The sequence below is a fragment of the Ricinus communis genome, chromosome 4 (assembly GCF_019578655.1).
Source record: "Ricinus communis isolate WT05 ecotype wild-type chromosome 4, ASM1957865v1, whole genome shotgun sequence".
Classification (NCBI taxonomy): domain Eukaryota; kingdom Viridiplantae; phylum Streptophyta; class Magnoliopsida; order Malpighiales; family Euphorbiaceae; genus Ricinus; species Ricinus communis.
In genome coordinates this window covers 21,577,094-21,592,745 of record NC_063259.1, presented here as the reverse complement: position 1 = coordinate 21,592,745, position 15,652 = coordinate 21,577,094, and the positions used below count along the sequence as shown (strand labels likewise).

General features: G+C 32.3%; 1 protein-coding gene across 1 annotated transcript; it reads left to right on the top strand.

Annotated features, from left to right (window-relative positions):
- The first annotated feature begins 4,126 nt into the window (after positions 1 to 4,126).
- LOC8265541 (30-kDa cleavage and polyadenylation specificity factor 30) lies at positions 4,127 to 14,548 on the top strand. Its single transcript, XM_002523155.4, has 7 exons — positions 4,127 to 4,678; positions 5,105 to 5,512; positions 8,266 to 8,428; positions 8,626 to 8,736; positions 9,142 to 9,210; positions 11,646 to 11,732; positions 13,320 to 14,548. Exons 1-7 carry the CDS (start codon positions 4,278 to 4,280, stop codon positions 14,187 to 14,189), a joined length of 2,109 nt encoding a protein of 702 aa, XP_002523201.1. The 5' UTR covers positions 4,127 to 4,277; the 3' UTR covers positions 14,190 to 14,548.
- Positions 14,549 to 15,652: the final 1,104 nt, after the last annotated feature.

Genomic DNA, 15,652 nt, shown 5'->3' with positions numbered 1-15,652 from the left:
TTGATTTTAATTTTTATTATTTTTGGATAAGAAAGAATTAATAGGACATGTGCTGTTGACATGTCTTATGTAAAATAAATAGATTTTTTATTAAAAGAATTACACATGATTGATTTTTTGTCAACCTTCTATTAATATGGTTAACAAAAGTTAACGGTTGAGAGTTTAGTATAACTAAAATTGGAATTCAAAGTATTTAGTATTATAAATTAATATTTAAGTAATTTAGTGATACTAACCCAAAGTTTAGGAATGGTGAGGGTAATTTAGCCCAATTCTTTATTAATCTATATATTTTACGTTTACTTTCTCCAATTGGCTAGAATTAAAAAAAGAAAGGAACAATTAATACTTATAAAAATACAAGTAAATATAAAGAGTAAAATAATAAACTTGTTTACTTTTACAGTTTTTAAATTTCTATTTATTATATAAATACTGTTTTTCAAAATGAAAAAATATAAATAATATATTTTAAATAAAAATCAATCATAAAATTCTATTTAATTACCAAATAAACAGTTTTTTTAATGAACAACAACATCAAAAACTGGAAGATAAAATAAAGAAAATGAAGAATAACAATATTTTTTATTTATTTAAAAACAAGAGATAATTAAAAGGTGGAAAGCAACTAATTTAAACTTTATCTTTTTTTTTTATTATTTATTTCTAAAATGAGAGAAAAATATGACAAATCAGTGAAAAAGTCACTGTCTATGAAATTATTATTATTTTGCCCTTAACATTATTTGGCCATCTTTTACTAGAAAAAAGTATATCTTTTTAATTTCACTATTTATGAAAAAAGTTTTTTTTTTTCGTTCATTTCTTTACTTTATATATTTAAAATAGTTTTTCTTTTATATAAAAAAATGTATAATTGATTGAAAGGCAAACTAGTAAATATGTAGTATCACAATTTTTGTTTCGTTCTCCATTTTAGCTATAAAAAAAAGAAAATTATTTATTTTTCTTTTATTTAATTTTTGTGCATTTAATTAGTTGGTATTTGTAAGTTCTATTTTTTTATTAGTAAAAATTAAGAAAAGGAATAAAAAATTAAAATTATTCATGCTTATAGAAATAAAAGTAAAATAAATAATAATATATAAAGAGTTCATTGGATTAAAATAAAATAAAAATATTTTTTATATTTAAATATTTTTAAAATTCTCTTTATTATAGAAATTATATTTTTTTAAAATAAAAAACACCATTAAAAATGCTCTAAGTAAAGAACAGAAAAAAAAAAATAAGAGTTTAGTTTGATCGAAGTTTTCTTTCATTCATATATAACAGATTTATAGGATATTTTCATTGCTTTTCATTTTTTTTTACCACAAAAATTAGAAAGAGAAAATTTATAACAAAAATATATATAACTGTTGAAATAGAGATATCAATTATTATAGAATTTGATACATTGCAATGAGTAAAATATTGATAAATTAGGTGAATGTACGAAAAGAGATGGATTTGAATCATCGTTGAACAAAAGTCTATATAGCAATTCCAATATTACGCCTTGAACCACTCAATCATCTCCTCTACGTGATGTTTTATCGAATAATTTTTAATATTTAATTTTTTTTGACACGTATGCTTAATTTTTAACATATAAATTTTTTATTTTGACATGTGTACATTCTTAACACATAAGATTCAAACATATATATAATTTTATAAGTTTTTCTATTAATTTATTGATTAATAAGTTACATTTATTCTCTTTCTCTTCTAACTATTCTCTATTATTAAGATCCTGCTCCGTATATGGTATCAGAGCCTAGTCATTAAACTCGTGATATTGTTTAAGGTAGCGTTGGTCAGCCTGATTTTCCGTTGGTCAGCCCGTCTTCTCAATTATCAGTCAGGGTGGTCCCGGTAGGTGGTCCCACTATCCTAAACATTATTTACTTGTTTATTGTCTTTGGTAATGACATCGTTGTTTCGCAGTTTTAGTAGTCGAGAAATAGTTTCTCCTTCTTCTTCTTCTACTTTTTCTGATTTAAATTCTGAAGAATTTACTGTTCAAGAGTCTAATATCCCAGAAATAGAAAATCAGTTACATAATTGGTCCATTCCTAAACAAAATGTTAATAGTATTTATCGAATTGGAACTTTTAATTTTGCACAAAATTATTCTATTAAACAAACTGAATAAACTATTGCTTTAAATAAATCTCATGAAAATTTACATTTACTTTCATCATCTGCATTACATGAACATATTAAAAAGAAATTTAAATTTCTGCATATAGGCATGGTTCAAATTGCTGTCAAACCTTTATTTATAATTGGATTGGACATACCTATTTTCCTTTGTTTAAGAGATGCAAGACATCTGAATTTTTCAAATTCACTTTTGGCTATGGCTGAATCGAATTTAGCCAATGGTTCTGTCTATTTTAATTGTTATCCAAATTTTTCAATTTCATTATTTGATTCAAATATTTTAGACACGTTGATTTTAACTGTAAAAACCAAAAATATGGATTTTGTTGAAAATTCTAGATCTATAGCTGTTATTTATAGGATTTACTATAAAGTAATGACAACAACTATAGATTCTAGAGCAAGACATTCTTTAACAAGAAATGAAACGATTTTATTTGAAGCTAATCCTTTACATTCTAAAATACAAGTCCCCAAAAGACTAAAATGGAATGAGTTGTCGCAAGGTGGAACTTGGGATTTACAAGAAATTAATAAGCCTCAATCTATTGAAAACAATTCTAGAGTTTTACAAATTTTAGAACAGTCTAATTGATCTGTTCAAATAAGTTTTTCACCTACTTTTTTACCTTCATCTAGATTGTCTACTTTTGAAAATTCTAGACCTTCCACACACACAACACGTTTTTCAAATACAAATTTATAAGGAGTTAATTTTGACAATAAAATTCCTCAACCTTTTTACACTGATTCTGTTAATATAGATCAAGATAAAAATTCAGATAAACTTGTTTTGTCACCCTCAAGATCAACTATGGAAAATTTTTCAACTTTAAATATGATTTCTATTCCTTTTGAAATAGATAAACCTTTCTTACGATCTGATTATTATCATATAAGAAATCGTGAAAAAGTTTTATGGTTTCAAAATCATTTTTCAAGGGGGGAGAGAGACACTATTCAAGAAATTTTTTTATTGGATTAAAATAAAATAAAAATATTTTTTATATTTAAATATTTTTTAAAATTCTCTTTATTATAGAAATTATATTTTTTTTAAATAAAAAACACCATTAAAAATGCTCTAAGTAAAGAACAGAAAAAAAAATAAGAGTTTAGTTTGATCGAAGTTTTCTTTCATTCATATATAACAGATTTATAGGATATTTTCATTGCTTTTCATTTTTTTTACCACAAAAATTAGAAAGAGAAAATTTATAACAAAAAAATATATAACTGTTGAAATAGAGATATCAATTATTATAGAATTTGATACATTGCAATGAGTAAAATATTGATAAATTAGGTGAATGTACGAAAAAAGATGGATTTGAATCATCAGTGAACAAAAGTCTATATAGCAATTCCAATTGTACGAAAAGAGATGGATTTGAATCATTGGTGAACAAAAGTCTATATAGCAATTCCAATATTACGCCTTGAACCACTAAATCATCTCCTCTACGTGATGTTTTATCGAATAAGAAAAAGAATTTGAAATGACTTATTTTGATATTAAATAAAATTTACTATTTTGACATGATAAGTTAATATTTTTCTATCAACTTAATTTTTTATTATAATAATTTTTAGTGTTATATCAATAAAACCGCTTCATTTTTTCGCTAAATATTATATTTAAAAATTTATAAATATAAGAAAAATAATTTTATATAATCTATTTTTAGTTGTTTCTCACATGACGTTCATATATAATATTTTTATTAAATTATTTTTAATATTTTAAAATTAAAAAAATATTTTTATAAAAATATTTTAAATAATAAAAATTAAGATAAATAAAAATAGAAAGTTTAATATTTTTCATAAAAATATGTTTTAGAAGAATTATAGAAAGAATTGGATAAATTCGTTAATGAAGACGTGTAATAGTTAATGAGGCCAAAAAGAAAAAACATCATTTACTCGCTTGCCTAAAACCAGCTATCGGCCTAACTAGGAAGGTAAATTATTTTTCTCCCCTCAGTTTCTGCATCTCTCTTTCTCTCCCTCTCTCTCTCTAAATAATTAAGGCACGTAACGTATGATCTTCAATTCAAACACAAAACCCTAATTCTAAACTAAACAGAATCAGTTCAATGGATGATACAGATGGTGGTCTCAGCTTCGATTTTGAAGGAGGTTTAGACTCCTCCGGGCCCACGAACCCCACCGCCTCCATCCCCGCTATTCCTTCCGACAATACCGCCGCCGTCGCCGCCGCTACCAACAATTCTATCGTCCCTAATGTCTCTTCCAATGACCCAGCCTCAGCAGCAGCTGCCGCTGCAAACAATCAGGCAGGGCGGCGGAGCTTCAGACAGACAGTCTGCCGGCATTGGCTCCGTAGTCTTTGCATGAAGGGTGATGCTTGTGGATTCTTACATCAGTATGATAAATCGCGAATGCCAGTTTGCCGCTTTTTTAGGCTTTATGGGGAGTGCAGAGAGCAGGATTGCGTCTATAAGCATACTAATGAGGATATCAAAGAGTGTAATATGTACGATTTTTCTTTTTGAAAAATTTCCCTAATAATTAGATTGCAATCGTTAGGTTATTCCGTTTAGTAATCATACTGCATCAACTAAATTATTGTCCTTGGTGTATAATTCTTAGATTTGTTTAAATTCGCTGATTGAGTTATGAATCATGCGATAACTTGTTATGATTCTGTGTCTAATTTTAATATATTTTTTGAAGTTACAGAAAAGCTATAAATCATTGCTTCTAAGACAATCTTTTTACTTTAGAGGATTTGCATCTTAGGTTTGGAATTGTTTTTTTGAATGGCTGATGCATTTGAAGGAGCTTGTTTCTTATGCAATTAGACACATCTATTCTTGATTTAGGAATGCAGTTTGTGTAGTAAAAAATCAAATTATTCCATTTAGTGTGTATGAGAGCTAACGGAATATTTTAATTGCAGGTACAAACTAGGGTTTTGTCCGAACGGTCCTGATTGCCGGTATAGGCATGCTAAGTTACCTGGACCTCCACCTCCTGTGGAAGAAGTCCTTCAGAAGATTCAGCAACTAAATTCTTACAATTATGGATCCTCAAATAAATTTTTCCAACAGAGGGGCGCTGGTTTTCAGCAACATGCAGATAAATCTCAGTTCTCGCAAGGTCCCAACAATATGGGTCAAGGAATGGCAGCAAAACCCCCTGGAACAGAATCAGCTAATGTGCAGCAGCCTCAGCAGCAGCAACCGCAACCGGGACAAGGACAGCAGTCTCAACAACAAGCCACTCAGACCCCGACACAAAATCTTCCAAATGGACAGCCCAATCAGGCTAACAGAACTGCAATTCCTTTGCCTCAAGGAATATCTAGGTGTGTTCAGAGTCCTAAGGTCTTTAATTGGGTTTTGTAAATTAGCTCTTGTATTTTGTTTGGATATTGTTATTAAAGCTATAGGGACAATATGCAATGGTTTAGGAGGATTCTTTTGTATTGAATTTATGATCATCTAATAAAACCCATTATGAGGGAATAGAAACTTTCTTTTTTCCTTTTTGTTTTTTCTCTTTTGTGTTTTTTAAATTCGGAATATTTCATGAAGTTCAGATTCAATGTGCTGCTTCAAACATCCCAGTATATTTTAGCCAGCACTGGTGCTTCTATATTGAATCTTATTTGTGCCAAAGATTAATGTCCCTAGCTGCAGTTTTGGAGGCATCAAACCTCAATTTGTTTCCATAAAAGGGTGTCACACATGGGTGAGTGACATCGTTCCTTGATGTTGCTTTTCCTTCCTGAGTTGTACATAATCCTCAAATATTCTTACTGTTCAATTGATACACAGATGTCCAGTTTAATCCAGTTAGCTCCATTATACAAAATACAGTCACGGTTGATAACTTTTTTCAAATCTCAATTTAACATAGTTCTTTTTTATTTTTAAGTTATTTTTTTTATAAAGGGTCTTGTGTCATATTTGAGTCTTTAGTGATCCTATTTGAAATTGTCAAGATTTGTAGCCATAAGCATGTAGAGAGCAAAAAGATACTGTATATCTATCTATATGTATATATTTGTATGATTGTGTGCTCTTTCTTTTACTCGTTCAAATTAGAATGAAGTTTCTGCAGCTGTCTTCTAAAATTAATTATTGTACTAAGACATGATATTTATGAGAGACAATTGATAAGTTTAATGTGTGGCATATGAAGCAAGTATTTTAGTTTCTTAATGCCTTCTCATTCTTCAAATAAACAAAAGTTTGCTATGGAAATTCCTTAGTGCAATGCAATATCCATTTAGGATGTGCCTTTGCATTTTTTTATCGGCATTTAACATGTGAGGTAGCTCACTGATAAATTGAAGTTGACTTGAATGTCAAACTTTCTTTTTGGGATAATCTGCTTCTTTTACTGTTTTACTTCTTTTTTATGTTTTCTTTGGGTCATTATATATTTGAATTTATCTAACATTTTCACTTTCAGACTTCAATTTTAAGAATGAAATGACTTCAAAAGAATATGAAAAATTGCAATGCATTTCTTTAGTTGGTGAGTGTAATTTGATAACGCTTACTGAACAATTCTCCGTGCTTATAATGTCAGATATCTGTACATTTGGAAGAATACAAATAACTGTCTGTGGTATGAATATTCTGTTAGATGGAAATGGGAAGAAGAAACATAAGTAATAATGTTTATTTATGTTTACAATTGTATGACTGGGTTTCTGGACAGATCAGTCCATGCTTAGATATAGATGATATTGCAACTGGTTATGCATAGTACAGGCTGGGATGAGGCAAATAATATTGTATTTTCTTTACATGTTTGTGGTCCTTTTTGCTTAGTGAAATATGTGGATAATGAGTATCTATGCATCCATATGTGTTTGTGGACATTGCATTTTGGGTTAGGTGGCGAGGGGGAGTAAGCTAGCTTTAACACATGTTGCTGTGTGAGTGTATCCCAATAAGTCGACAGCATTACACCATTGGGATACTTCGAATAAACTATCAGATCCCCTTGTTATTTGGTTATAAATCTAATGTGAACTTGCAATGCTTTAGGATAATATTTGCACCTTTATGATACTTAAGGGAAATGGACCTTCCTGGATAGATACTATGCATGAAATTTTTTGAAGTTGATACCACAATGAATTGTAGGTCTATTTGTATTTCCTGCCAGGGCAATAGTTGTATGTTAGTGTTTTCCTGATATATGGTAAAGGTTAACTAGTGGGTGGATATCTTAAGCTTGGAAAAAAATGAAGTCTGTGCTAGCAATGGCTCAAAAAAGTCCCTGATTACATGCTTCTGAGAATTGGTGGGTTGTTTTCATGGATTGAAGTCCTTTAATATTCTCCGGGGAAATTCTCAATGCACTCGGCATTTTTATTTGTCTACTGTTTGTTTAAATGACTTGCATTGGAACCCATTGAAAATAGATAGAGCAGGTGAGGCGCAGTTGGCTTTTTGCTAGGCTGACTTGCATTGAAGCATTTTACATGACTGCTTATTACATAAATTTTAGATATGGATGTTAGTTATTTTTTATATACACGGGATTAGTCTTCTTTCTCATGTAATGTCAATATATCTCACACATGTTGACTCTTTCTGTTTGAATAAATTTGTTTTTTCAGAATGCTGTGCCCAGAAAAAGTTTAGGAATTCTTAGTTCAAGTAATTTGCAAGAGGAAAAACTACACTTCTCCTCTATAAATGTAAAGCTTCACAGCAGTTTTGTAGTTTATCAGTGTTATTGTGGACTAGCTGAGTTTTGAAAAATAGATCCTGTGATACTGCACTTCAATGCTACTCGAACTCATCGCTATGAAGTCCTACATTAGTTTGTGGGATCTTAGACCGTTGAGTATGTGGTATTCCCTGGTGGCTAGGTAGAGCTGCTATATAGCTTTGTACTGAATGGCTGCTAATATGTGATATCATAGTTTTGATTCCTATTTATTTTTCACATTATGTCTGCTCTTTTGAATTATTAATTTCCTTCCTTTATTCTTCTGCTTCCTACAAACACCTTGTTCTCAATTTGATTGAAAATTTGTTTAGTAATTGGTCACTTCATTTTACTTATTTTACTTTGATATGCATGGAAACTTAGGTATTTTATCGTTAAAAGTTGCAATCGTGAAAATCTGGAATTATCTGTCCAACAAGGAGTTTGGGCGACTCAAAGGAGCAATGAAGCTAAACTGAATGAAGCTTTTGACTCTGCTGAAAATGTGATTTTAATTTTTTCAGTCAATCGAACTCGACATTTCCAGGTATGTCTTGGATCTGATATCATGTAGGTTTTCTAATTCGTGATCTTTCTACCTTTCTTCTAGTAAATGATTGATTTGCATTGGCATTTATGAATTACTTCTGTTTAACTTATTTGGCTTCTAGGCTGAAATCAATAAAGTTGATTTAACTTTGCTTTATCTGAGGTACTAAACCAGAAATCATCTATGGGTGATAGGGATGTGCAAAGATGACATCCAAAATTGGTGCTTCTGTTGGTGGTGGAAATTGGAAATATGCACATGGAACTGCACATTATGGACGGAATTTTTCTGTCAAATGGTTGAAGGTACTTCTTTTGGTATTTTTATTTTTGCTCTGGAGTTCTTTCTGCTTTAATCTATTACAAGTGTTATTGCAATTGTCAAATGATTATAAAAAATTTACTTTTATTCCTCTGATGGAACTCGAAGACCATAAATAGATGACCAATTCTCTTTTAGTTTTAGTTTAAGCTTAATTTTTATAGTTTATAACTGTCAATTTTCCTGGGCCCCAAAAGTGTGGTCCAAATTCATTTATCATTTCATTCGGTCATATTAGTTGTTGAGGTCACTTCATTATATATTAAAATTTCAGTATTTAATATATTTGGCACTTAAAAATTTCAGTGCTTAATTTTCAATTTTACCAAACGCCACCTTAGATTCTTTTATATTCTAGAGCTAAGCTAATTACAGTTTTCTATATGCAGTTATGTGAATTGTCATTCCACAAAACTCGCCACTTGAGGAACCCATACAATGAGAACTTACCAGTGAAGGTACCATATTCATTCTTAATATAGAGCTAATTCCATGTTATATCTTTTTCTTTTATTTCTTTTCCCAATTATTCTCCATGCTCATTCTCTTCAGCTTCTGCCTTTCTTAATCAAATACAGTGTCAGGTTATAGGTGCTTGGAAATTTCTGCTTATATTATTGTTTCACTTGGCCAATTAAAGTGCTTTATAAAAAGACCAGATTCATACGCATATGTATGTGTATACGCATGTGAATAAGTGTATACACATAAACACACTCGGTTATACAAGTATACAGGCAAAACTGTTTGGCCCTTCAGTTGTAACCTAATAGAGTTGAGTTTAGATTAGAATAGTTCGGATTACTCCATATTGAATCTTGTCCTGGGTTTTATTGAGTTGCAGATTCTTTTGTTCAGATGGAGCTTCTTTAGGCTGCAAATTTTATTGGAGTATGGAAAGAATGGACTCAATGTTTGCGGATCTGGTCAAAGTTTTATTTACGAAATAAGTCCTGTATATTTTCTGTTTTATTGTATTTAGCTAAGAGTTAGGTATTTGCTAGAGAGTAGGAATTAGCTATATTTAACCCTACATTTAGCCAATCCATATATAAAAGGACCTAGTGTTGTAGTAGTCAAGAACAACTGAATATTAAGTATTCTTTTCTCTATAACTTATGGTATCAAAGCCTGAGAATGGATTTATCCTTGGGACGTTAAACTTGATTGTGGACTATTAAATATCTTGTTAGTCTAGGACCATGGGCTTATATCGGTCTTTGTGTTAGCCCGGTCCTTGTTTTGTTGTCAAGTGCAAGTTGCACATGAGGAATGTGAAGGATGTATGGATTACCCCACACCAGGTATATAAGAGAATATAAAAGAGTTTGTAATATAAAGGGCAAACCCATTAACTTGATAAGTCATGTTAATAGTTAGGCCCAAATTGAATTGATATGTTTACGACTGCTCGCTCTTCTCCCATTTTAATCTTTTGGCCCTTGGATTTTATCACTAATCACTAACCCAGCAAAATGCTTGGACTTGGTGAAAGCAAATCAAATGGCTATCTTGGAAGCTATTTTATTTTGACAAATAAACTTCCGCTGGAAATATACAAATTAATTTGTAGCAGTGAACTCTAAAGAAAAACATGCTTCACAAGTATGAGGTGTCATGGGGATCTTTGAAGGAAAAAATTTTAGATGCTTTTTGGCTGTGAGGATTCCACACAATAACACTGCTTGAGGTTATTAAGAGACAGAGATGGTCTTTTATTGAGCCTCTAATATACATGATCAACCTGATTCCCTGCTTTCAATTCTCGAGTAGGTTTATTCCTGGTAATTTGTAGAATTGCTGTCTTGGCTGAATATTTAGATTCTGGTAGTACCAAGCTGACAGTAGGGCCAGGGAACAATTTGGACTTGGCAAGCTTTTATGGTCATCAACATAGTTGTACTTGTTGACACGTGGACCCCAGTTGAGCTCCATGTCCAAAATGGGAATGCTTCTTAACAGCTTGATTTCTTCCTAAGAGAGTTTTTAACCTTGCTTCACCTCCCTTAGAAATCGAATCGGCAGTTTTTAAAAAGCAATGAGTGCATTGCTAATATTATGCTCATTTTAGAACAATTTATTCATCAGTTTAATCACCCCTATTCAGAATCCTATTCCTATTGTTTTTTGAATTATTGTAAACTATATCCATGCTTAATGGGGCACTATAAATTTATATGTGTGCGAGTAACTGAAAAGCCTGATGCTAATCAGATAGAGGGGAAGTTTGACCAAGCTTGGAATGCTCTTGCAGTGGTTGAAATGGAATGAAAAGCCTGAAGTGTATCAGACACTTTTCGACCAACCAAAGAAGATGGAAATGTGCTGTCCATACTCACTTCTGTTTAGTTATGCTATAAACCATTGTTATTGCAGCCATTATTATATTATCATGCCAAAATGTGAAGATCTCCCAGCTTGTGACAAGTTGTAACCAACAATGTGATTAATTTAACAACTGAATATAGTGCTTTTGCTGATGTCATGAAGCATTGCATTGATTACTTTGTTAGTTAAGATGAATTGGCACATTTTTTATCAACTGTGGCTATTGAAACTGAGCAGGAGCCTCTGTGGAAACAAATCATAGTGAAGAATGTACTAAAGTTCCTGAGCAGCTCCAAAGAAAAAGAAAGAAGGAATTGGGCTGTGTTGTGTTTAAAACTAACTAGTTTGTTTTAACATATTCATTGAGAAATTCAATAACAGGAGCTCTTGCATACAAATTGGATACGCATGCATCATTTATGTGATTACCATTTCACAAAACATTTTCAATTTTCAGAATTGTTTTGCTAGTGGATACATTTCTTAATGTCATGATATGTTTCTAGTCAACCTTGATACGATCTCCATCTCTTGCTAAATATAGTTGTACATGGAATTATTGCAGATCAGTAGAGACTGTCAAGAGCTAGAGCCCTCAGTTGGCGGGCAGTTAGCTTGCTTACTTTACGATGAGCCAGACAGTGAACTCATGGTATGTTCATTTTGATATTTGATTAAACATGGCGAAATAGTTAATCATTAAAATATGTTAATCATTAGCAAATTGATGAGTGTTTATCTACTTTAGCAAAGTGATTCTTACAACTTCATCTTCCATTATACTAAGTTATATTGACTTCAGTATATTGTTTCATATATAACCACCAGTAGGATTACGTCATGCATATTCTATAGTTTAATTCTGCAATGTAATTGCAATCTTAAAATAGATGCCAATAGAATTGATAATATTTTCCCTATAAAAATTGGCAATGGCTCAACAGTTAAAGTTTCGACAATATGCATATGTATGTGATATTGAGAATTTGAGACCCTAAATTGCATGTTTCAAGTGTGTCCTCAATTTCTGAGTGAAATCAAGAGATCTGTTCCATCTCAATTCACATACAATCTCACTTAGCCAATTGGGTAAGATAACCTTTTTGAGGAAAAGCAACATAATCCCTAAAAAGAGTTTCTTATTGCTTGCGGATCCTAGACATGGCCACAATTGAAACTAATCCTATTTTGAGCATATAATTGGCACCAAAAGAAATGTGGTCTTTAAGCCAAATGTCCTGTAGATGTTACTGATTGTAACCATGGCAGAATGTTTTGCTTTAGGGCAGAGTAGGCGTGAATTGTTTGCTTGAGTGATGAGAGGTGAAGAAAAACGCAGATTGCATGTCGCAGTAGGTGAAAAAGTCCATCACTTTTTTTGCACATGGGTGTTTTGTTGGTCATCCAACCTGCACCAAGTTTGATGGTTGTGATTGATAATCCAATTGTCCAGACCTTTGATAAGCGAATCATGTAGATACCATTATAACTTACAGAATATCCTGATATTCTGTAAATGCAGCATTCTAGCATTTTCATGAAGATTTGTTACAATGAATTTATCCTTATATTCATGAAATGGTGTGGAATGCACAAAGGCACCAGCTCAATAAAATTCAAGCAGGAAAAAGGAAAAAAGGACAAAGCAATTTCGTACAATTAGAATAATTGGAGTACAGGAAAAAAAATCCGGTTTCCCTTTAAAGTTGTAGAATTTTAAACAAATGCAATCTATAATAAGTTCTTTAGGAAGACTTACACGGTACTGTTGGCGATTTGGAAAGACATTTTGGCATGCTTTAAATACTGGGAAATATTACAGTTTGCATTAAGCTTTGTATCAACAGAATGTTCTGATGTACTTCATTCAACATCTCAAGAAATCTGTTACCATATTTTCTTATTTGTTCATTCATTATTGCAAGCACCAATATTTTCTGCGCTAATTAGGCAACAATTGTTTTTTCTGTTTATTCTTTCCAATCTTGCATCACTAATTTACATTTATGTAATATTTAGAATTACTGGCTGATGGTCGGATTGCATGAGATGACATTTTTTAGTATAGTAGCTGGCAACATTGCTTTTGGCTGAACTAATAATTATCCTACTTAGTAGTGGTGGTGTTGCATGACACATTTGCACTACATTTTAGCTTGAGTCCTCGCATATCTTTACTTCATTGAACTCCCAGAGCCAAATAATACTGGTTGTTGATCACTTGTATCCTTTGGTATAGGCAATCTCGCTTGCAGCCGAAGCAAAAAGAGAGGAGGAAAAAGCAAAGGGAGTTAATCCAGAAAATGGAGGTGATAACCCAGACATTGTGCCATTTGAAGACAATGAAGAAGAGGAAGAGGAAGAGAGCGAGGAGGAGGAAGAGAGCTTTGGCCAAGCCCTTGGAGCACCAGGTCAAGGGCGAGGGAGAGGCAGAGGCATCATATGGCCTCACATGCCACTGGCCCGTGGTGCTAGACCCATCCCTGGGATGCGAGGATTTCCCCCCATGATGATGGGTGCTGACAGCTTTTCTTATGGACCGGTGACTCCTGATGGCTTTGGAATGCCTGATCTTTTTGGCGTGGCACCTCGCGGATTTACCCCATATGCCCCTAGGTTTTCTGGTGATTTTACAGGTGCAGCATCTGGTATGATGTTTCCTGGGCGACCTCCCCAACCTGGGGGTGTGTTTCCAAATGGTGGATTTGGGATGATGATGGGTCCGGGGCGGGCCCCTTTTATGGGTGGAATGGGCCCCAACTCTACAAATCCACTTCGAGGGAATTGGCCAGGTGGTATGCCATTTCCGCCACTTCCTACACCATCCCCACAAAGACCTGTTAAGCGAGATCAAAGGATGACAGCCAACGATCGATATAGTACAGGTTCCGATCAAGGCAGGAATACAGCTGGGGAACCAGATGATGAGGCACGGTATCAACAAGAAGGATTAAAGGCTTCCCATGAAGATCAATTTGGTGCAGGAAACAGCTTTAGAAATGATGAGAGTGAAAGTGAAGATGAGGCACCAAGGAGATCAAGGCATGGGGAAGGGAAGAAGAAGAGACGAGGCTCGGAAGGCGATGCAACTCCGGGCTCTGATCACTAACAGTACTACTTGTTCAGAAGGATAACTAATTTGCTAGGCCTGCTTATAGGGACATTACTCATTCTCCACCACCATTCTTTTTAGCTTTCTTATGGATGTGATTAAACTATACATTTCCCAAAACCTGGAATATTAATTCTAAATTTTGGAAAGAAAAAAGGTGTGGAGAGTCAAAACTTCTGAAATTGTTCCGCTCCTCCATTCTTTTCTTAAGGTTAACATGTTCAAACATGTTGCCAAAATTGTGTACATGTGTATCTTCTAGCTGGTGCTTTACTGATTTCTGAAGGACACAAGACATTTTTTATGAAAGGTTTTAAGGGTAGACAAATAGATGAGCAAATAGTTATTTCATTTAATCATCTCATTCTTCTTGCTTTTCCACTGTCTAGGAATCTTATCATTTCTTCATTTTGGTTGCTGATCATGTTTAACTTATTGACTTTTATGGTCAATTTCGTATGGCTTGAAGTTTCTCTGTCTAATAATTTTTGTAAGTTATATGCAAAGATTTTAACTTAAACAATACAAACAGGGGATCTAATGGTTACATTCATGTAAATAGTTATGCTATTATGCTGAAACAGGGCAAGCCCTTGGAATTTTTGGTTTTAAATGTCTTAAGAATTGGTTAAATCATCTGTAGAAAAAAAAAGAAAATCATATCATGACATCTTTTAAGATTTTACAGGTTACTACTACTTCAAGAAATATTAAGGACATAATGAGTTAGGATGTCAATCAAGAAATGGCTTCATTAATATGACATTTCCTATTGCCAACCAGGTTCGAATTTTCAAGTCACTATTTGTTAGTGGAGTCTATAATATTTGTTATAACAAATGCAATTGTGTAGTTCGCAGGCTGAAGCAGCTGATCAAGGAGGAACACGAAATTATGAGTTAACAGCTTGATCCAAGAAAAATATAAAAATTGAACAAACAGTAACTGACTCTATGGCCCAATGGATAAGGCGCTGGTCTACGGAATCAGAGATTCCAGGTTCGGTCCCTGGTGGGGTCGATTATTTTGTAGCACAAAGTACTATTTGTTGTTTTATAATAATAAATAAAGTGAATTGTCCTTTGCATTTTATTTTATATGCACCAATAATAAAGGGATAATAGTTTCTTTCAAACTAACACTATTGTCAGAATATATAGCTGAAACGACAAGAATAAAAAGTTCTATGAAATTTTTTTGGTTAAGTTGATATATATATCTACTATCAAATATTTCTTTTTAAAGAAAAAGTTCTAATATGAGATTTTGACAGGATTGAGGCTATTTAATAGTTGATACAAATATATTTGTAAAATATGATTTATGAGTTATAAATGGAACGATGCTAGAATATATATTAAAATGGAAGCAGTGTGTGTTAACAAAGTTAAATTGATAATTAAATCATTTCATAAAGAATTAAGAACATTAGCCATAATATCATTTTGATGTAATCTTCT

What these genes read in the sequence shown, in the direction of transcription:
- LOC8265541 (XM_002523155.4), top strand. Translation starts at nt 4,278, where the DNA reads ATGGATGATACAGATGGTGGTCTCAGCTTCGATTTTGAAGGAGGTTTA. An exon ending in GATATCAAAGAGTGTAATAT is followed by an intron (nt 4,679 to 5,104) that starts GTACGATTTTTC and finishes TTTTAATTGCAG; the next exon opens with GTACAAACTAGGGTTTTGTC. An exon ending in ATCGAACTCGACATTTCCAG is followed by an intron (nt 8,429 to 8,625) that starts GTATGTCTTGGA and finishes TATGGGTGATAG; the next exon opens with GGATGTGCAAAGATGACATC.